This window comes from Larimichthys crocea, chromosome VI (assembly GCF_000972845.2).
Source record: "Larimichthys crocea isolate SSNF chromosome VI, L_crocea_2.0, whole genome shotgun sequence".
Lineage (NCBI taxonomy): Eukaryota > Metazoa > Chordata > Actinopteri > Sciaenidae > Larimichthys > Larimichthys crocea.
The window spans coordinates 16231304-16252014 of NC_040016.1; the positions used below are offsets into that span (position 1 = coordinate 16231304).

General features: G+C 39.4%; 2 protein-coding genes across 3 annotated transcripts; one reads left to right on the forward strand and one right to left on the reverse strand.

The window, feature by feature from the left end:
- Positions 1–1337: 1337 nt before the first annotated feature.
- Positions 1338–19186, reverse strand: rtf2 (replication termination factor 2). Its single transcript, XM_010734732.3, has 9 exons — positions 19002–19186; positions 18611–18705; positions 18384–18477; positions 18127–18266; positions 16265–16343; positions 6049–6159; positions 5877–5925; positions 3232–3306; positions 1338–2409 (listed from the first exon to the last, which is right to left on the reverse strand). Exons 1-9 carry the CDS (start codon positions 19068–19070, stop codon positions 2213–2215), a joined length of 909 nt encoding a protein of 302 aa, XP_010733034.1. The 5' UTR covers positions 19071–19186; the 3' UTR covers positions 1338–2212.
- Positions 6166–14311, forward strand: gcnt7 (glucosaminyl (N-acetyl) transferase family member 7). Of its 2 annotated transcripts, XM_010734731.3 has the most exons (5): positions 6166–8302; positions 10639–10906; positions 11088–11823; positions 13024–13119; positions 13602–14311. In XM_010734731.3, the coding sequence occupies exons 2-5, from the start codon at positions 10688–10690 to the stop codon at positions 13844–13846; spliced, it is 1296 nt and encodes a 431-aa protein (XP_010733033.2). In that variant the 5' UTR covers positions 6166–8302; positions 10639–10687; the 3' UTR covers positions 13847–14311. The 2 variants fall into 2 exon arrangements, with proteins under 2 accessions (XP_010733033.2, XP_027135343.1); XM_027279542.1 differs by having other exon boundaries at positions 6166–10906.
- Positions 19187–20711: the final 1525 nt, after the last annotated feature.

Genomic DNA, 20711 nt, shown 5'->3' on the forward strand with positions numbered 1-20711 from the left:
ACGCAGTGTTTATTTAATTTTTTAGCCACAATGATTGGATTATTTATGGTGTAACTTACATTTAATGAGAAGCAGGCAGACTCCAAGCTCTTTTTTTTACCCTGTGACCACAGTTCCCAGTCTGTAAATGCAGAAGGCGGATTGGGACGTCTGTGCTGCCACCATGTGGCTACATTCTCATATTACAACAAAGCGAATTCTTTTTGATTGGGAAATGATCAGTTTTAACTTTAGATCGACTTGATTTTGATTTGGACAGACAGTAAAATATTTTTTAAAATGACATTTAAATTAGTACATTTAGTCAAGTACTGTATTTAAGTTCAATTTACATTTGATTTGTCATCATGTGAGGGAAATACCTTACTTTTTACTTTATCAAATTCATTCCACATAAAGAAAATGCTTAAAATAAGCTTCAGATTTGATCTATGCCCGTTGTGGTTTTTCCTAAATTAAAATTCTTAAAATCCTCACGTGTCATTGAAAAATCCAGATTCTACGAATATGTAAATATTATTCATTTTACAGTTTCACTATTGGACACAGGAGTTTCTCCTACTTCACTGAAAAGTGATTTCTCACGGTTTGGTTTGAGGTTATCACACATATAGGCTTAACTAGTCATGAGTCCTGCTCGTATGTACGTGTGTTAAAATGAAATTTAAGGTGAACACTAAGATTATTCTGCACAGTAAAACCTTCGATGGACACATTTTTGACTAGAGGGAGTTCTCAAGTGCATTTTTAATGCAGGAGTGTTACTTATAGTTGAGTATTTTAAGTGTCACAGTACTTAAATACATTTTTTCTTCCCACCCTAGTGTGTTGATTGAAAGCTGCTGTTTTGATCTCCTGTATCATTTAGAGAACATTTGAACAAGAACATGTGTGCAGCAGAAACCAAGCAACAGGACGATGTGTGTGTTTATAATATTTATAGTGTTACAAGCTGCCAGCTGGGCCAAGCAACCCTGGACACTAAACCTCATGGCAGCTGTAATTTTCACACCTTTCATGTAAACACATGTAAGCTGCCGAACATAATAAGAGCTTTTTATAGTTTGTTTTTGGTGTGAAATTTCCCTCCAAGGTCTCAACAGGGAGTTGTTGTTGCTGTCATCGCTGGTAATTATTGCTCTTCTCTGTAAATGAAGCGTTGTGTAACCAAGCTTTATATTACAGGCAAAACACACACAAACAATAAAGTGTGCATTTTACTTTGATAGGGTGGCACAATGCACAAATAAGGAGTTAATTAAAATACTCAGTAGGTTTGAATATAAATTTATTTGATCATTAGATGCCAAAAAAAAGAAGAAATAACTTAATGTCTAAACGGGAAAAAGACATTTTTAATGTTTTTTTTTTTTTAATCCTTGAAGACATTTTGCCGTCAATCCGGAGGCCATTTTGTTATTTTTCCTGTCAAAGATCTTCCAAAAAAGACAAAAGAAACTTCAAGATGATTTAAACTGTATTGATGTTGCTGGCCTATGTTTTAACCCCATAAAAAAAACAAATAACCAATACACCAAACACAAATTATTTGAATGTCCTCAGCTAAACATGTTGAATATATTCTACAAAGAAGAAATGTGAGCTATACGCTTACTGAAAAAAGAGAAACCAGAGAGGAAAATCAATCATCTACATGTGTTAATGTGTAGACAATACTGAGGACAGGGATGCCACAAAGAGGGCCTGCTTTAGAAATATAAAGCTTTTGCAATTTTTCACCTTAACTTAATAGTGAAATCAAGCCTATATATGATCTCACACCGTTCTTTTGATTGCCTCGACCACGTCGAGATTTTTAAACTTTTAAAAGCTACACTCTGTCCACTAGGAGACAGCAGAGTGACAGAAATAATGAAGTCAGCGTAGCATCAATTCTCAACGCATGTGTGACTGCTAACATGGAGATGCTGGGAAATACATGAGGGAGGAATTAGGTTACAAAACAAAGAGTCTGAACACCTTGGGGAGCTATTAACAAAATGTTCACAACATGTAAACACTGAGCTACTGGGGACTGAAGAGACAAGTTGGGAATGCACACGTCAGTGATATTATTAGATGTCATTTGGGTAATGTGTCTAAGTGGGTCTGTATGTGGGTTGGGGCTGGGTATGAGAACTAGGTTTTCCAGTCTTTGATGGGTCCCAATTTCTGGAGCAATGCAAAAATGGTGATCTCTGAGTGATAGTTACTAGAAGTGATACGGGGTGTGGGTGACCCAGTTGGATGTTTGCTCCTTAGTGCGCTTGGCAGAGCTGTGAGTGGTGAACAGAGATTTGAAGGCCTCCGACTTCTCCTCCATGCTCTGGATGGACCTCTTGGTCGCAGAGATTGTTGAAGGCTTGGTGTCTCTAGAGGAACTGGATGATCCCGAGGGTCCGGCAACATCTGGGTAGTAAAATAGCAAGTGGTAAACAAAAAACAAAAAATGTTAAATATGAACATTTGAACATTTTTCTCTATTTTTGTCTTTTCACTTTGGTTCTGATGCAGCTTCATAACTATCTGTTCATCTTGACCACATGACTGGGAAAATGGTGTAATAAGAACCAGAGGCTAACTGGGCACTTGAACCATTCAATGTTCAAAATCAAGCTCTGCCAAGATTAAACATTTGATCTGAGACCAAGCCAAAGCTTTTTAAAGTGCTCCTTAGTGTTAATTAAAGACATAACTTGATGCTGATTTTATGAAGTACATGATTATCCAACTTTTAAATTATTTGGCAACATTTCAGATAAAAACCTGTGCATTTAAACTGTTGTCTTCCAGGATGACTGCCATGCTGTTTACAAGGTGGGAAGGATAGACACACTATGCTCAACACTAAAGCCATTTTCAAATGTAGAATCCCCAAAGGAGTAGTGTGTAGAATTTAGTGGCATCTAACAGTGTAGTTGCAGATGGAAACCCCCTCCAATCATCTTCCTTTTCCAAGCGTGAAGGCGAAAATTGCCAAAACATGCAAAAGACCCAGATTTAGAGCCAGTTCAGTCAACCAATCGGCAGTCAGAAACTTGGCGAACGCTGTGGAAAGACTCATTCTAAGGCATCACAAACATAAGATTGTTATTTTCAGGGGATTATACACTAATGGAAACACAGTTATGCATATTAAATTCAATTTCTACATTGCTCTGTGAATTGAGCCCCCTAAATCTTACAAACTGGACCTTTTTTTCATTTATCAGAAAAAGTGTTGTTATCCACCTGACTGGCTGCTTTCAACGCCATTTTGTATTGCGCTCGTCTCTGGTACATCCACCGACTGAGGCGGTGTGTCATCTGCGGATGAAAACAAGTCAGACAGTTAGGTTCAAATAAACAGTATAAACTACTATAATTAAACTATTGGGAGTTGTGAATTGTTTGCTTTCTTATTATCTGATGATAAAACAAAATCTATAACTTTCTATAACAAAAGCTACAACTTCCACAACTTAAAATAAGTGTTACACAGGCAGGAAAAAGAAAAGAACTTTTTTATTTTTTATATAGTTTCCTTGAAACGCAACTGGCGTGAGAGTCATCTGCCGTCCTGCCTGTTAACACCGAGGTATCTTATCTTAACAATGAAAAGATTTTAAGGATTTGCATGTGTTTGCATGTTCATGTACAGAGCCTAGGGGAGGTCATGGAGAAAAATAAATAAATTTGTGCTCTTTCTCCACTCTCTCGCCACTTAAACAAAACAACAAAGCCACTCGTTAATAAAGCTCAGAGGCAAAAGCCACAATTTGTGTGGTTTCAGTTGGCAGACCTCTCCTAAAGCACTACAAACCTTTTTAAATTTGTTTTACAATTTCAGTTTGTAGTCTGTAATGTGTTAAGTTAATAAATCTTAAATGCTATGTTCACGTTGCCGAATAATCTGTTTTATATTTATATTATATGTATTTACAATTAAATGCCTATAGAATCTAGTAGCGAATGACATTCTACACTTTTCTGCACATCAGACAAATAAGCTGTAACACAGATTCTAAATTTATCCAGTCGTATAGTTTGGATTTGAGCAGCTGTCCTTTGGATGAACCCTGAGCATCTAATCTGTCTGGACATTTTTTTAATTTTTTATTTAACCATTGGTAAAAGTCCAAATTCTGCAAGTCAAACGCTGCCAAAAACATGGCTTAAAGAGTGACTTTGTGGCTTTGTTTGGGCAACAAGAACCAGAGCTTAAAAGCTGTTGTCTCACACCAAATACTAGATAACAGAGAGCATATAGCAAGTAATCCATATGCACAGATAATTCATGAATTACTAATTCAACCACAAGAATTATTAAATCAAGAGCACTGCCGATTTGTTTGCTTATTTTCCCACAATAAGACCTCCTGGGCTCCATACTCATGAAACTCGAGTAATTCCAAAACAATTCCCATAAATGTTCTGTCACCGACGATACATGTGTGGTTTTGTGAATTTTTCCTGAAAATGTCATGTTCCCACAGCAAGTAATGGAATTAAAGCATACACACAGTCAGCCTATGAAATATTAGCAAACTAGTTTGGGAAATGACGCCTAACATGTCACTGCAGAACCACAATAAGATGATGAAATATTAATAAAATAAATAATATGTTACTTGTCACAAGTTATCCACATCATGAACTTAAAGGGAACATATTATGAACAAAACACTGTTTCAGCTCTTCTACACTAAGAAGAGCTGAAAAAGTGTGTTAAAAACAACAACAGCCTCTATTTTGTGTGCGCTGCTGCAGCCACACTGTCTCCTGTGGCTGTCTTTAAAACATGCTGTTCAGATTTTGAGTCGGTAGAGACGTCACTATTGGGCTCATGAACATATTCCAGAACCAGAACCACCCAAGCACAGGTTATAAAAGAGCAAAGCTGAGGTGAGGCGCCGACATCTTCTTCATCACAGCTAAGCATGGCTGGCAGTATGGTGGAGCTCAGAGCTAAGCATGGCAGGTGCTCTGCTGTTGACTGGAGTGACCAGCACAAGTCTCTGTATAGGCCCCCAGCTTCAGGTCTTAGGCCGAACTCAGGTCAGCGCACCGTGTGGAATGAGCCAGCAGCTCATTAGCATTTAAAAAGGTGTGGATGGAGGGCACATGCAGTACAATGCAGAATGTACTAATGCTTTGCTGGAATAATGTATAATTTCAAAATCAGGGTGAATTAAGGTGAAGCTGTCACTTGTTTATCTCAGTATCCTCCCCCTCAGACAAATAGGTGGAGGTATTAAGGCATTATAATTTGCAGATAACAGTAAAACAGATAAAGTGCAGATAACCGTGACATAATGGTGCAAAAGGTTACAGTGAAGATATAAAATAAATAAACGATAACTACAGTATACGGAGCAATGTTCAATGTTCAAACAAGTCAGTTCAGTGTAGGTTGGAGTTCAGTATGGTGACTGCCCTTGGGAAGAAGCTGTCTCTGAGTCGGTTTGTTTTGGCTGGTATGGCCCTGTAGACAGACACTGAAACCTGCCGACTGAGAACTGAGCGTTACAGACGGGGCACAGAGAGGGCTGCTGTGCTTGATCTGTGAGGAATTTTGACCACAGACGACCATGACCATGTCATTAAGACATTAAGACACCTGGGTACTGTGTGAACTTGTGGAAACTCAGTAACAAAGTGTCTGCAGTGTTGTTTTAACACAGGTAAGCATTTCTACGACTTAATATTTAAAATTTAGAGAGATTTGAGAGACATGTTTGAATAAATCAATAAATCAGCTATGTACATTATAACATATTCAAAACATTAACCAAATGAAGAAGTAAAGGCTCTCCCAGGTCGCTTTGTTTATGTAAATGATAAAACAGGCTTGTGATTAAAAGGTGTATAATGCTTCAAGCAGGCGTCACACAAACCTTTTGATTCGGATGCTGTGGAGACAGCTGCTTTGCTCTTCTTTGATTTCTGCAAACAGGAGCAGGAGAAGTTTTAATGAAGATAACACCTACCAAATCACTCTCAAGACTTACTCAACATATCATTTCATCACTGCAGACCAGCAGGAATTCAGTTTAAATTAAAACCCACCTTAGTTTTGGCTTTAGTCCGCCTCTCTTCCATCTTCTCCCTCAGCTTCTCCACCTCTTCCTTCGTGCCATTGAGCACAATGATATCCTCATCTTTAAACGGGTCCCCACACTAAAGCACAAACATAAGAGATACTGACTGACACAGTGCAAAGACTTTTCAGACAGTTTATACTTGTTTAAACACTGTTATTCAAAATTCAGAAATATACAGTTTAGTGTTGTCTGTAGTGTATGTTACACACTGATATTAAAAAATATAATTTGATGGATTTCAAGGGTGGCAGTGCCACAATACTGCAGTTCCTCTAGCCAGCCACTTGAGGCCGCCTACACAACCAGTCAGTCTCCATAAGCACCTGTGTAAAAATGTACAACTTCAATAAACTCAACTAATTTACCCGTTCATGGCTTCATTCAGCCCGCTTCAGGTTCGCCAAAGATCCACATCTTTGCCTATTTGGAAATTAGCCAGGAGGGGGCAGAAGCAGGACTGACAAGATGGCAGTGGTCAGAACCATCACAATCTGACAGCTCTTCAGAAACCTGTGGGTGACGTCACTGGATACGAAGTCCATGTTTTCACCTGTCTGTGGTGAAGTTCCAGGATTTTCTCAAGCTTTTTAATGGGGGAATCCCAAACTAAGCTAACTGCCTTTGGTAGACTGTGTTAGGTTTTTTGAGTACTTCTGTGGTAAAGCTACTCATTTACAGTATGAGCCTGACAAAACTGCCCAAACCAGATTTTAAACTCATAAACTCATGACATCACTGATGAATAGTGATGAATAATAGGGTGAATAGTTCAAAACCCTTAATTTAACAAAGTTCAGGTGCAGGATAGGAAAGGAGTTGCACTCATACTTTGACTTGCAAAACAATATTTTGCATGTCCAGCTTGATGAAAATCTTTTAAATTGTTTGTGGCTTTTTTTATGGCATGCTTCACTAGACTGAAATGGCAAATAGTAAAATAAGTCAAGCTATTGACATATCTAATTTTGGATAAAAAAAATACTTTATGAATGCAATTCAGCATTCAAATCATACACGATCTGACACACGATCACTTTCCTCTTCTGTTAATTTGCATGCAATTTGCAACCAAACTCAAAACACAGTGAAACTAATTGATGAATACAGTCCGTCAGTGCTGGTTTACAGAGAGTATTCCTTGAACACAACACTGTCTATTCTACCAACTGCAAATAAAATGATATATTGTTTAATCCAGTTTGACAACCAGTATATTACATAATAATTTTGTGTACTAGTAAACCCGTAAGTAACCAGCAGGGGATCTATTGTGATGGTGTAATGCAGGCTTGGTGGGTGTGAACTCCAACCACGTGCTCTGTTAAACACAAGGGGGATAATCTCAGAAGCTGACCAAGCAGCAAATAAACTCTGTGGCTGCTGCTCTGAAGTCCGTCACTCTGCTGTTGCCGTTCCCACAAATGATACAGGTCACCGGGGAGCTGAGCACCTTATCCACAAGTCGGTGAATAAGTCAATCAGAATCTTCAAGCTTCAAATTAGCTGCTTGACAAGGCGACAAGAAGGTCAACAAGACAAGACAGCACTCAGTGGAGAGACACTGGATAATCCAATAGAGGCTGGATGGACTAGAATTAAAGCCTATTTGACAGAAAAAAAAGAGGTAAAAGGATTTGGGGGGGAAATAATGGAAAGGAAGAGGGCAAAAAAGGAAAAATGCAAGTCACAAGTGAGGAAACTGTATGACAGAGGAGAGTGGAAAAAACCTTAGGGAGAGAGAGAGATAGAGAGAGAGAAGTGTGTGTGTGTGTGTGTGTGTGTGTAGAGTATGTTCCTCTGTGTCAGGTGTGTGCGTGAGTGTTACTGCTGGTAACCAGGCAGGGACGTACGTCGTCTCATGAGGACGTGGGGGGAGCGACTTAATCAGCAATGAATACAACTAGAGAAACATACACAAAGCACTCTGAAAGGGTCTAATGCTCAGATAGCACAGCCTCCCAGGTCAGTCGCTGCCAGAAAAAAATATCAAAACAATCCTGGCAACCAAATTTAGTTCAGACATATAACAGAAACGGCTTCTGCTGCTGTTGTTCCCGATGATGCCGCCAGTGGAAATGACTTCTGCTCTCCACCGGACTCTGGATTTGCTGTAGTAACAAGTTTGGGGCAGCTGTTTGGGTGGCAATGATCAGAACAGGCTCTGATGTCCAGTGTTTTACTTCTTCACCATAAGGACTGCAGACTGAACTGCCTCAAAGGTAATTGGCTCACCTTGGACTGTCTTTGGCACTCTGTCTTTACATACTGTATCTGCATGTGTGTTTACGTGTTGCACTGATATAAGCCACAGATGTTTGATCTAGACAGCACACATAGAAAACGGATAAAACTTCTTCTTCTTCAAAGCCCTGTGTATAATGTTTGAAATATGGAATGATTTCATTACATAAAGCAACAGACCGAAAGGCTTTTGACTGAGTAAAAGAAAAAAATATATATATTTATATCTCTAACTAAAATCACCAAGCAGTCATGCAGCTAGCTATGCCTTTTATTTAGACACCGTATCAAGGTGCTGTCATCGTTGAGCAACCTTGTCTGATGTCAGCAGAAGATAAGAAGCGAGGACATTTCCATGGAAGCCTCCATGGACATCTGTATCTTTGGTGCTGTTTTCAAGAGCAACATAGCTTTGGCAGCGTGAAGGGGGAGGCTTTACTGATGCAGGATTATTCCTTAGGGAGATTGTTCTCTGCTCTTAAGAGGGTACTGGGATATAAGATCCTCCGATACGCTCTAGTCTCCAGTCTGCTTAATAAAGAATTATGTCTCATTTAAACTGTTTAGAATTGGGAAATATTGACTACAATTAGGACTTTATCACAATGAATATTTGTGAGAGAAGCGAGCTTGATGTCAAGTATTACGAAGGTTTTGGCAGTTTTTTTGTTTTTTTACAAAGGCTACAGTTACTACGCATCAGACATAAACTTCTATAATGTTAAATGTTGACAGCTGCAATTTGCCCTGAGATTTCCTTAGATTAACAAAATGGACATAAACAGGCTATATTGATTTGTTTATGAACTTGAATATCAGAAGTACATAACACTTTTTCTCCTTGGGCTCGTCACCCAAAAGGTGGCTCTATATCTAAAACTATGAAACATCAGAGGCTTAGAGATTCCTTATGAATAATTATTTCATCTATTATCCAGTCAGCCTGAAACCTTTTGGGTGTCATCATGTCTTACAAAAATGTTGTTTGTTTACTTAATGCTATCTGTTGTACCTTGCACATTTAGCTCAGTTTTCAGCCGATCCACAAAGACTTGTTCAGTGAGTCTCTATAGCATGTTTCAATTAAAGTTGCATTTGCCTTTATTATTGCTCACAATGAATTGTTTTTACCGGAATGAAAATAAATGAAACAAAGTGCTTGATTTATGAAGTAAGTATAGACATTCACAATTACCAACACTTATCTCAAGATATTCTTTTGTAAGTAAATAAAATCTATTTGTACAGCACTCGCAAAGTGCTTTAACACGGGCAATACAATTTAAAGCAAAAAAGTCATGTTGTTATCACAATACACAATGGAATAAGATAAGATGCAGACTGGTGTACACAGGCTACCCAAACACTCGTCTAAACAGGTATGTCTTTAGCTATCCTTTAAAAGAATCCACAGGACCAGGAGCCTCTGCAGACAGAGCAGTCCATCATTTTGGTGCTATGGTTTCCAAAAGCTCGAGCACAGGTCTTAAGGAGGATGCTGGGACACATAGCGAGTTTAACACATTTGCCCTGAGAGAGCGAGCTGAAAATTATGGGTGAAGTAGCTCAGCCGTATATGCAGGAGCCTGACTATGCAATGCTCTGTTAGTAAGTGTGATAATTTTAAACCGGATCTGATGAGCCACAGGGAGCCAAAAAAAACCTTACCCCTGAACTTAAAGCTAATTAAGTTAAGGGTCAGTTCACAGTCAGACTGTCTATTCAACCTTGTGTGTAGTCGTGTCTGCAAAATGTATCAACTCTTCCCTAATAATATGGAGTAAAAGAAAGCTATCAATGTCTTTCAAGTTTCGAGGCCACCAAATTTTATTCACATTTGAGACAGGAGCAGTCTGCAGCCAATCTGCAGCCTCACTGCTAGGTGCTACTAAATCCCACACACTGGACCTTTAAATGGTTAATTTTAGTACCCTATACTCAACTCACCGTATATTTTGCATCCATTTTTCCTATGCTTCCTTTAATGGGTTTTGTTTTGGCTGGGGCGAAAAATAGAGGAAGAACAGCTCTCTACAGGTGAAAGATCGGTTGAAATTCTACATACTTCAGAAATGCTACTTTAAATATTATGTTTCAGAATAATGAGACAATCCGAGACAATGTGTTGCCAGTTAAACATCACATCTCAGATGATATTAATAGATCAAATTTGGTACACTAAACTACATTTCTTGAGCTAAGCTAAAAACTGGCTTCATCAATTAGTGCTAACCTACATATTTAACCCTATTTAACATCCCTCAGGGGTCCAGGACCCTATTGCAAATATCTAATCTGGATTTCTTTATTGCAGGAGTTTTATCTGTGGTGGTGCTGTCTGGAAACTTCGAAGCAGGGTTATTATGCTCCAGCTTGAAGGGACGAAATGCAGCTTTGTGTTGTGCCTGGGGATGAGTATTACTATCTGTTCAGTCATTTATTTAAGGACCAGGATGCTAACAGAACCCAAGCCAACAGAGCTCAAGCTGGATACTCCAAGTTGCAGACCCTTCTCCGATGAATGCAAAGCTTTTCTGCCTGGCACAGAGGAGAGAGTAGAGTGGCATCGTCGTGACTGCCAGGTAAGTTTTTTTTTTATACACGTATGTACAATTTAATCTAATCTAATATCTATAAGAGTGTTTTCAGTCATATATGTGGTCGTTATATTTGAAGTCTAGGGATCACAAAAAAAGGATTCTGTGGCAAAACAAGTGAAGTTAAAAATGTTTTAATATATTTTAATAACGTGTCTGTCTGCAGGTCCAAAGCTATATTTTGAATAGTCGCCTGCAGTGTTCCAATCTAACTAGAGACCTACACTTCATCACAAGACCTTTGAGTCGTGAGGAGGAGGACTACCCTTTAGCATTTATTGTGATCGTTCACAAGGAGCTGGAGCTTTTTGTGCGCCTCTTGAGGGCCATTTACATGCCACAAAATGTCTACTGCATTCATGTGGACGCTAAGGCTCCGTGGGAGTACCAGGAGGCTGCACGAAAGCTAGTCAGCTGCTTTAAAAATACCTTCCTCTCCAGCCACAGCGAGACAGTGACCTATGCTGGGTTTTCCCGTCTGCAAGCAGATTTGAACTGCATGAAGGACCTAGCAAAGTCCAGAATAGGCTGGAAGAAAGTGGTGAATCTCTGTGGACAGGATTTCCCCGTCAAGAGCAACCTGGAACTGGTGCGGTACATGCAGAGCAAAGAGTGGAGGGAGAGAAACATGACACCTGGGGTCAAGCAGCCGGTGTCTATGAGGTATAGGACACAGATCCAGCATGAGGAGATCATAGGATCACACGTAGCCTCGAAAGGACTGAAGAAAGGTCCTCCTCCACACAATCTGCAAGTTTATTTTGGAACAGCCTACTATGCTCTCACAAGGGCTTTTGTAGACTTTGTTCTGAAAAGCCCAATAGCCCACGACCTCTTGGAGTGGTCCAAAGACACTTTCAGTCCAGATGAGCACTACTGGGTGACACTCAACCACATCAAAGGTAAATCGCTTCGAATTGCTTAAATCGTTTCAAATGACCATAAAGTAAGTAAGCCACAACATGAACCAATCACACTGCATCACTAGCACACAGGAAACACACATAAAGATGGTGAATCACAAGACAACAAAGCCAAACTACAGGGTATGAACTTATTGATCAGATATATTGCTTAAATTAAGACAATTCTATTAAAATTAATACTGATGATTAATATATTGATGATGACAATATTGCATCAGGAGGGCCCTACCCATTCCCATCACTCCCAATATTTTTACACACCCTGCGTTGTTGTAAGAATATTTTCTCACACTTATGAGTAATGCTTGAGTCAAATCTTCAGGTAAAATGTGTGTTTTTCTCCTACACCAAAAGACAAGCATGTTAGTTATTAGACAATACGGACGTTCGTCTTGACCAAGGAACGGAGCCAAGAAGTAAAATCAGACCCCGGGTGCTCCTAAAGAGGGTGCTTGAAATGCAGTGAGCTTATTTCCCCTAAGGGAGTGTAACAAACTGTATTCTTATGGCAACATATTCATATGTTCTGCGGTGGCAATAGGGCACATTACTTTGTGGTTCTTTTTCTGAGCATTGAGCTGATAACAATATAGATACTGAGTATCATTTTGGTGAGAGATAATTCCTTAGAGACCCATGTCATTTCACAATTATTTAGGATTACAAGTGTGAAAATGAGGTAATGAGGTATGATAAATATACTTTGGGAAACGGTTTTGTCTTGTCTTGGATTTTCATAGGTCTTAATCTATCTCTTAATCATTTGGTAAATGCTACCTGTGATTAGTACTAACTGTAATATGGATGTTTCCCACAGAAAAGCTCTTGGAGGTGAGACGGTAAACTAGACACGTGAATAAAGCAAAGACAATGCTGCACTCGAAAAATTACCCGGACAAGCTGCACAAATATTATATTTTATTGTTAGTTTGAATTTGGCAAGAGAAAATGTGTAAAAGCACGTTTAGCTGGTTTGCCAAATGCATGTCTGGTTAGCGTCCCTAAATCCAACAAAGAGCAGGACATAGTTGCTTCCATAACTTATTTTTCTGTGGGAAACATTCAGGGACTGTCTCTCCCCTCAGTGGATGTGCTAAACTGAACTAAACTAAATCCTTATAATTCAGTGACAGGTCACAAAATCATGATTCATTGTATTTGGTTGTGTGTTTGAAGAAGCTCCAGGCAGCCACATAGATGGAGGCTGGGCAGGAGACATCCGGGCAATCAAGTGGAGGGATCAAGAGGGACGGGTGCACGATGGCTGCAAAGGTACAGTCCAGGGCTGCATGTGCAATTATAAGGTGTAATTTAATTGATGCAATGCAATACATTTCCTTCTTTTTAACATTAGTCTGCCTTACACTTCATCTCTGCCCTATGAAATAAAAAACTGTCTGCTCCTTACTCTGTGCCCTGTGTTTGGCCAGACAGGATTTTAGGACAAATAACTGGCTATGGCAACTCAAGGTTTAGTCAACAAGAGATGATATGAGGATTTATCTGATATGACACTCTGCAATAGGTTTGGCCTGTGTCTTATGACCTTTGAGTCATAGTCACAGTTTAAAGATTTAAAATAGCTTTTTATGCAACAATAAAATATACACACCCAACTATCCAAAATCTACAGTAGCACACAAACCTACTGATAAACAAACACAGGATCATGAAAGGTCTACAGTTCACAATTCTGTGGCAAAAAGAAGACACTGACCTTAATATATGGCTTTTAAAACCATGTTATTTTCCAGGGCATTACATACGAGATATCTGCATCTATGGAGTGAAAGACCTGCCATGGATCATCACCCGGAACAGCATGTTTGCCAATAAGTTTGAGAGTAATAGCTTTCCAGAGGCACTGGACTGCCTGGAGCAATGGCACAGAAACAAGGTGTTGAGCCAAGCAACTGTTCCTATCGAGCCATCAATGCTGCTGGCCACACCGAGTAACTCAAACAGCACCTACTTCAACATCAGTGGAGCTGGAGCATGAAATCCCTGTTGGTGTCCTCAATGAAAGTCTACATGCAGCTGAGATTATTTGCACTCGTTCAGTGCTGTGAGTGTCAAAATGCGAGGAAGCCAAACTGAGAATGGCAGAATGATGCACTGTGCACTTTGCATGGCCTCTGTTCAGACGTGTGTTTGTCTAGGCGATGGTGGTTCTGAATGGTTGTTGTTTTTGATAATCAGAAGACTGAAATATCTTTACGGTAAACTAATGCTGTTAAACCAAAACTATAACATATCCAATTAAAAACATACAGATCATATTTGAGAGAACTACAGGGACAAAGTATTAAAAAAACTACTTCATATTGTTAAATTTAATATTGTTCGGTGTGGGCCCAGTTAAAAATCTTGTTGAAATCTTGTCTATTGTTGTTGTTTTTTATCTGTTCTTCTGTTTTTTGGGGAGTGGCAGGGGTAAACAAACAAATAAAGATAACTACTACAATTATCCGTCTTCCATTTGTTAAAATGAGACTTTGTGCAGACTACTTTGATATATCTAGATTGCGTCGAGATTAATTTTAGAAAGTCTGGACAGCAAAAAAAAAAAAAAAGAACAATGCAAATCAGACCCAAGCTACATTTGGAAGTGGATTTATACAGAAGGAGCGTCTCAAATTCAATTTCAAAGTGTGACAGATCGAGCACAATCAGTGCGTTGACAGAAGATGAAATAAATTGTCTCCTGTACTGGCACTTTGGGAGGAGACATGTTCAGGCAAAGCTGTTTCCACATTGGAAAACCGTTGTTACCAGTTACTGGCACCTACATTACCACAGCAACCCTTGCAGGTACGTCGGGGATGTCAAGACACACAAATCTGATCACTTGCAAATAACACTGCTTTTCTTAAAGATCTGATTTGATAAACAAATCTGATTTGCCTGCAGTCTACAGCATATATCCACGATGACCTAGACTCTGAACATCCACCGAGTGTTCAGGTGCAGGCATGTCCAGCAGTTTACGATTGTGTGTGTCATTTCATGTTACAGATTACTAGGATTGATACAAAAGTGGTCCGCTAGATGCAAGGAGAGATAAAAACTGAAGTGCTAGTCCAAAAAGCCCTCAGACAATATTTTCCCATGTTCATCAAATACACTGAAGAAGCAGGCAACATTAAGACATTGTGTATTTCTTAATAAGTCTATCTTAGCAAACATCTCTGTAGACAGTCAGTTTCCCACAAGAAGCACTATAACTTATCTCATGCTTTGAGGCCCTATTTCTGGAAAAGGCAAACAACAGACATGTGCCAAGATGCTTTTACTTCCATGGAAATAACAGTAGTGATATCATCTGCTGTCCGCTACCTCATAATAGCCTGTGCATGAGAAATTACAGCAGACTACTACTACTATTACTTAAAGCCACTGGAAACCCAAATCCACAAGAGCCTCCTAATTTAGGGTCTTACATGCATCAGGAATTAGCTTAATTATGCGAAACAACCATAAAAAAATAAATCCATGTCAGTTCTATGCATGTCACAAAACCTCTTTGCTGTCACTCAGTCTGCCCCAAACCCATCTGGAGCCAAAAGAAACCAACTCTGCCATGTTCAATGAGATAAATAAAGTCATAAACTGCTAAGTAAAAACATATTCTTAAACCCGTTTTCCTTATTAAACAGCATAAAACAAATGCAAAACACACTTCATTCAAATGTGACAGAAACAAACTAAACCTCACCCAAACTCTGGTGAGTTCGATCTGAGAATATTGGTGTGGTGGCTTAAAGAGAGTGTAGATAACGACTTTAGTTCCCTGTCGGAAAAAGGGCAAAGTAAAGCATTGAAAACATTCTAAATATAGCATACACTTAGACTGATACTGGTTGTTTTTTTTGTAGCTGAAAGAGTTTTAGTGCTGCCTCCTGTTCATAGTCAGTATCATAGATGCATTTTTACTATTTCAAGCCACATTTCTAGAGTATTTAAAACTGACAGGTCAGGACCCAAATAGGCCTGCTTCTGCTTACTATGTATATGTATATGTAATATTTTAGTCTTTTAAATACCTTAAACAGTGTAAACATTGTGTTTTCATAGTCACTTAGCCTTCCACAGGACTGTTAAACATTACACCTCCATTTGTTAACAGTCATTGTTATCAATCTAAGCAACAGATTGTAAATCTGAAACCATGATAATGTCAGACTGCTACTGTGTTCTCTACAATGATATCGAGGCTGCTTATTTACCAACCATTAGTAGTGAGTTAATTTTGTACGTGAACAAAATAATCAGAGTAACTGCCAAACGTTGAAAGGTCAGGAACGGTCAGCAGTTTATTAAAAGAAAATGGAAAAAATGTACACTGCTGGCAGGCCGTCGGACCAACAAAGAAAGATGGAATAGAGTGACTGGGAAAATAAAGGGAAATATTGCTCACCTTGTGGCAGATTTCTGTCTTGACCTCCTTCATAGCCCTGTCAGAAAACACACAGCCACAGGTCTGCAGGTAACAGAACCTGAAAACAGAAACATTGTTATGTTATTTATTTTCTTTAACCTTTTGGGCCATTTCATGCACATAGGATATCAAGTGCATCTTTCTTACTTTTGCTTGATTTCTTTTAAATGATATTCACTATTGTTGTGGAAGTTTCTATCCTTAGGTTAGACAAAGTCACGTGTGTGCCTTGAGGTCCTCGGCAGTATTAATTGTTTGGCTTTGGTTGAGAACAAATCATATCAAATCAAATAGCCCAAAGTCACAAAGTACTTTTGCCTCAGAGGGCTTTACAATCTGTCCAGGGAGTGACACCCTCTGTCCTTAGACCCTCGGTTCGAGTGAGGAAAAACTTGCCCACAAAAAACCTTTTAACAGGGAAAAATGGTGAAGAAACCTCAGGAAGAGCCACAGAGGAGGGATCCCTCTCCCAGGACGGACAGACGTGCAATGGATGTCACATGTACAGGACAAATCAACACAAACATATTGTACAATTACAATGACTGATAAAATGACAATGAATTACAATGAATGATAAAATGACCACATTAGCAGATATGGTAGTAATAATGACAGTAATAATATGCGTAGTGGACGTCGTGCAGGATCACAGCAGCAGCCACGATCCACGAGAACCAGTGAAATCAAACAGTAAACACTGTGGTGGCCAGGGTTGAAGAGACCTATTGCTACCTTCCTAGACATAATTGATAGCTTGTTGTGATGTTGCAATCTGCGTAAACAGACATCTGTGTCTCCAGACTAGAATATGCTGACAATAACACCTGCATGGGTAAAGACATTCTCTTTGACTAATTCTGGATGTATAGTATTTGTGTGTTATCTTGGAGTTTAAAGTCTATCCACCAGCACCAGTTGGGCAGAATGTGAGAATAACTCAGGCACTTCTGATGAACTTTGAGAGTGTCTCTAATTCTCCTTGGCCAAGCATCAATAAATAATACAACATAAGACATCAGAGGCTGCTGAACACTTTCTTCCCTTCTTACCTCACCACTGACCTTTGACTTCAGCAATTTCTCCACAACACCTATGATGTTTTTGCAAGATATAATGTAATGCATTTAATAACATAGTCTGATCAACAATGAAGAGGATTCAAAAGGAGTCTTCAAAAGACAAAAGGATGCATGTTACTAACTAAACTTCTTCCCCCGAGTTTCTGTGTTCTCTCGTCCAGCAGGTTCTCGTGGATCGTGGCTGCTGCTATGGTCCTGCATGACGTCCACTACATATATTCCTACTGTCATTACTGCTACAATATCTCCATTACAGTTTATAGTTAGTTTAGGATTTGCTGCTGCTGTGCACCTGCGTCTCTCTATGTCTATCAGTTTCCACTGCTACTGTAATCATTTTATCATTCATTGTAATTGTACAATATGTTTGTGTTGATTTATTCTGTACACGTGACATCCATTGCACGTCTGTCCGTCCTGGGAGAGGGATCCCTCCTCTGTGGCTCTTCCTGAGGTTTCTTCCACCTTTTTTCCCTGTTAAAGGTTTTTTGTGGGCAAGTTTTTCCTCACTCGAACCGAGGGTCTAAGGACAGAGGGTGTCACTCCCTGTACAGATTGTGAAGCCCTCCGAGGCAAATGTACTTTGTGACTTTGGGCTACACAAATAAAATCTGATTTGATTTGATTTGAGTTAACTGGATGCGCAAAGTTGATCTTTAAATCAAATAGAGATCGTACTTGACGCTTTACACTCGACACAGTGAAGCACCAGCCTCTTTATAATATGTAGGGTGTGTTGTTGTATTGTAGGTCTGTTACCTGTGCTTGCCATTCATCTCCAACCCAACAACAGGGCAGATAAACATGCCGCAGTGGATGTCCTCATATCTGTCTCCTTTAGCATTTCTTCTCTCTCCCTCCCACTCGGGGTTATCAGTCAGGTTCAGCTCCTTTATATCCTGCAGAGGAAACAGATGGATAAAAAAATGCTTTTAGACTTTTGAAATAAGAAATATTTTCCACATAATTTCACAGCTGTTTTATCAAGAGTGGGGAAAACTTCAACGCTGACATACCTTAGTCCCGCGGATGTGAACTACAGCCTCGGCATTGGGTCTCTCAGCAGTCTTATCCAGAAGGTATTCAATGACAGCATCTTTGTTATAGAGCCTGAAACAGAACATGAACATGAAGATTAAACTGCTCATCAGAAGCTCATTAGTCTGCAAGTTGCTACAGTTTTTGACCCTAAACACAGGCCATCCTTTTTGCCGGCTTGACGACGAACAAGCTGAGCTCTCACCTCCCCAGATCACAGGCAACGATGGGCCGTCTGAGCTTCTCCTGGCTCAGGGCACAGTATTTCCATTTGGCAGCCAATTCTGCATTTTTATCAACCTGGACACAGGAACAGGTTATTTAAAAGAGCGAACAAGACACGTGTGATCTCAGCTAACTAGCTTCGTTTATAACATAACATCAGCGTGAGCCGCGTGTTTTAAAAGCGAACGTTACCTAGGCAACGGTTGAGTAACCTAGGAGTATAAAACAAAACAAACACATCTTCATCTGTCTTTATGAATGAGTAACACACCCAAACTTAATTGGGTTTGTCATTAGTTTCCAGACAAATAGCCACGAGCTAACAACGTTAGCAACCTACTGACGGATTTTAAAAAAAAAAGGAAAAACACCTTCTCGACTTTTTTGGGCCCTTTCACCAACTCGTGTCTTTTGGGAATCGTGCCTCCGTCACATCCCATGTCGAAAGCTTTAACTGTATAGTTTAATAGAAACAAGTTAGCAACCACAACACACACACACAAAGCTACTAGTTAGACAGGAAGTGCTCGGGTTGTAAACAAACAACGAAAGACCCGGAAAGCTCGCGAGATGTGCGGTTTAATTTGATGTCGCCCCCTCGTGGTGGCTGAAGGAACAAAACAAAGTCAAAGTGCAGCTCGCTGCTTCAGCCACAGTGTGGCAGCATCACTCCGAATATTAGTTTACGAGCTTCGGTACAGCAGACAGCCCAGATGTAGTTATGTTTTATATATTATATTATATGTCTGTCCATTCTAGTTTATATAATATTATTTATATTAAAACATTTTAACAGAAAGATGTGAGATGATAAACATGATAAATAAGCATAAGCAATTTATTACCAAGAAGTTTTCATAATTACTTTATCAATAGTGTTTGTTTGTTTTGTTTTCTTTTGGGTTTTTTTTAAACAGCATTGTTGTCACAGACATGTATGTAAACATGAAAAAAACATCATCGCTCTTTTACTGCCCATCCATCTATTAGACATTTTTTTTCAGTCAGCCATTAAACCCAGAACTAGTAAGTGACATTAGTCTGGCAGAGTGGTCTAAAGATGAAAGTTTCCTTGGAAGATAGTTCAATGAGTGCTAATGAGATCTGTTTCCTGTGCCTTGCAGGCTGCAGATTAGTTTACTATCGACAGCGCTGTCCAAGAGCGACCATTAGTTTGGGGAATACCTCAGTGGAGACATCTCTGGCGGCATGACTAATAATCTGTGTGGAAAAGAAGAGTGAATAAAAACACAGCATTGGACTTCATTTTGGCTGAGAAAATAGATTCCAGCCTCTTTACGCTCACCGCACAGAGGCAGCTGCTACCGTGGTTCTCAGAATGTAGAAAAATTAACAAATACAAACAAAAAAACATTTCTCCATATTGCCTGTTGGTTCGATTGGTTCTTCCTGTAATTTATAAATTGTGTTACGTGTCTTATTGAATTTCCCCCCTTTCTCACACAGAGCTAAATGTTTAGTATGGATTTTCATTAGAGGCAATGGAGTGAAAGCTCTGTTAGCAAACTATCTTTGAGAGAGCGGAGCGCCCCAGGCTGATAGTGCAAACCAACACCTCAGGAACACACAATGCACAATGGTCACTGGACAAAAGAAGACAGAACAATGGTCTTCTATCCCTGTCTTGCATGTTTTGCTGTTTTCAAAACCACAGAGCCAGATAGTTGTTCTCCCAAATTCATTATAGTTTTGTGTATTCAAGCTGGCTTGTACCTGGTGCACATAAAAACATACTATAGAGACTGTGCTGTACATTTGCTTTAACGCAAATTTAAAAATATTTTCAACTATATTAGGTGAAAAATCAAGTATCTACAACCACATAGCTCAAGAATCACCCCACAGTATTTTGGCATGCTAAAATTCATCCAAAAATGCCTCACTTGAGTCACTTGAGCTGGATGGATAAAAGATTGAGAGTTAGTTGTTTACTCTTTGTCTTTTACTTTAACCATCCACATATCAGAGTTCCCATGTAACAGAGAGACGTGTGTTGTCACAGCTCAGTTGTCACAGAGATACCCTGAAATGAGGAGAGTGAAAGTCTTGTTTTTCTCTTA

Coding starts and splice junctions, on each gene's coding strand:
- gcnt7 (XM_027279542.1), top strand. CDS start 10,688: ATGCTCCAGCTTGAAGGGACGAAATGCAGCTTTGTGTTGTGCCTGGGG. Junction 10,907..11,087: donor GGCATCGTCGTGACTGCCAG/GTAAGTTTTTTT, acceptor GTCTGTCTGCAG/GTCCAAAGCTATATTTTGAA. Junction 11,824..13,023: donor GACACTCAACCACATCAAAG/GTAAATCGCTTC, acceptor GTGTGTTTGAAG/AAGCTCCAGGCAGCCACATA.
- rtf2 (XM_010734732.3), bottom strand. CDS start 19,070: ATGGGATGTGACGGAGGCACGATTCCCAAAAGACACGAGTTGGTGAAA. Junction 3,307..5,876: donor CACAGCATCCGAATCAAAAG/GTTTGTGTGACG, acceptor TTTCATCCGCAG/ATGACACACCGCCTCAGTCG. Junction 2,410..3,231: donor CGTTGAAAGCAGCCAGTCAG/GTGGATAACAAC, acceptor TTTACTACCCAG/ATGTTGCCGGACCCTCGGGA.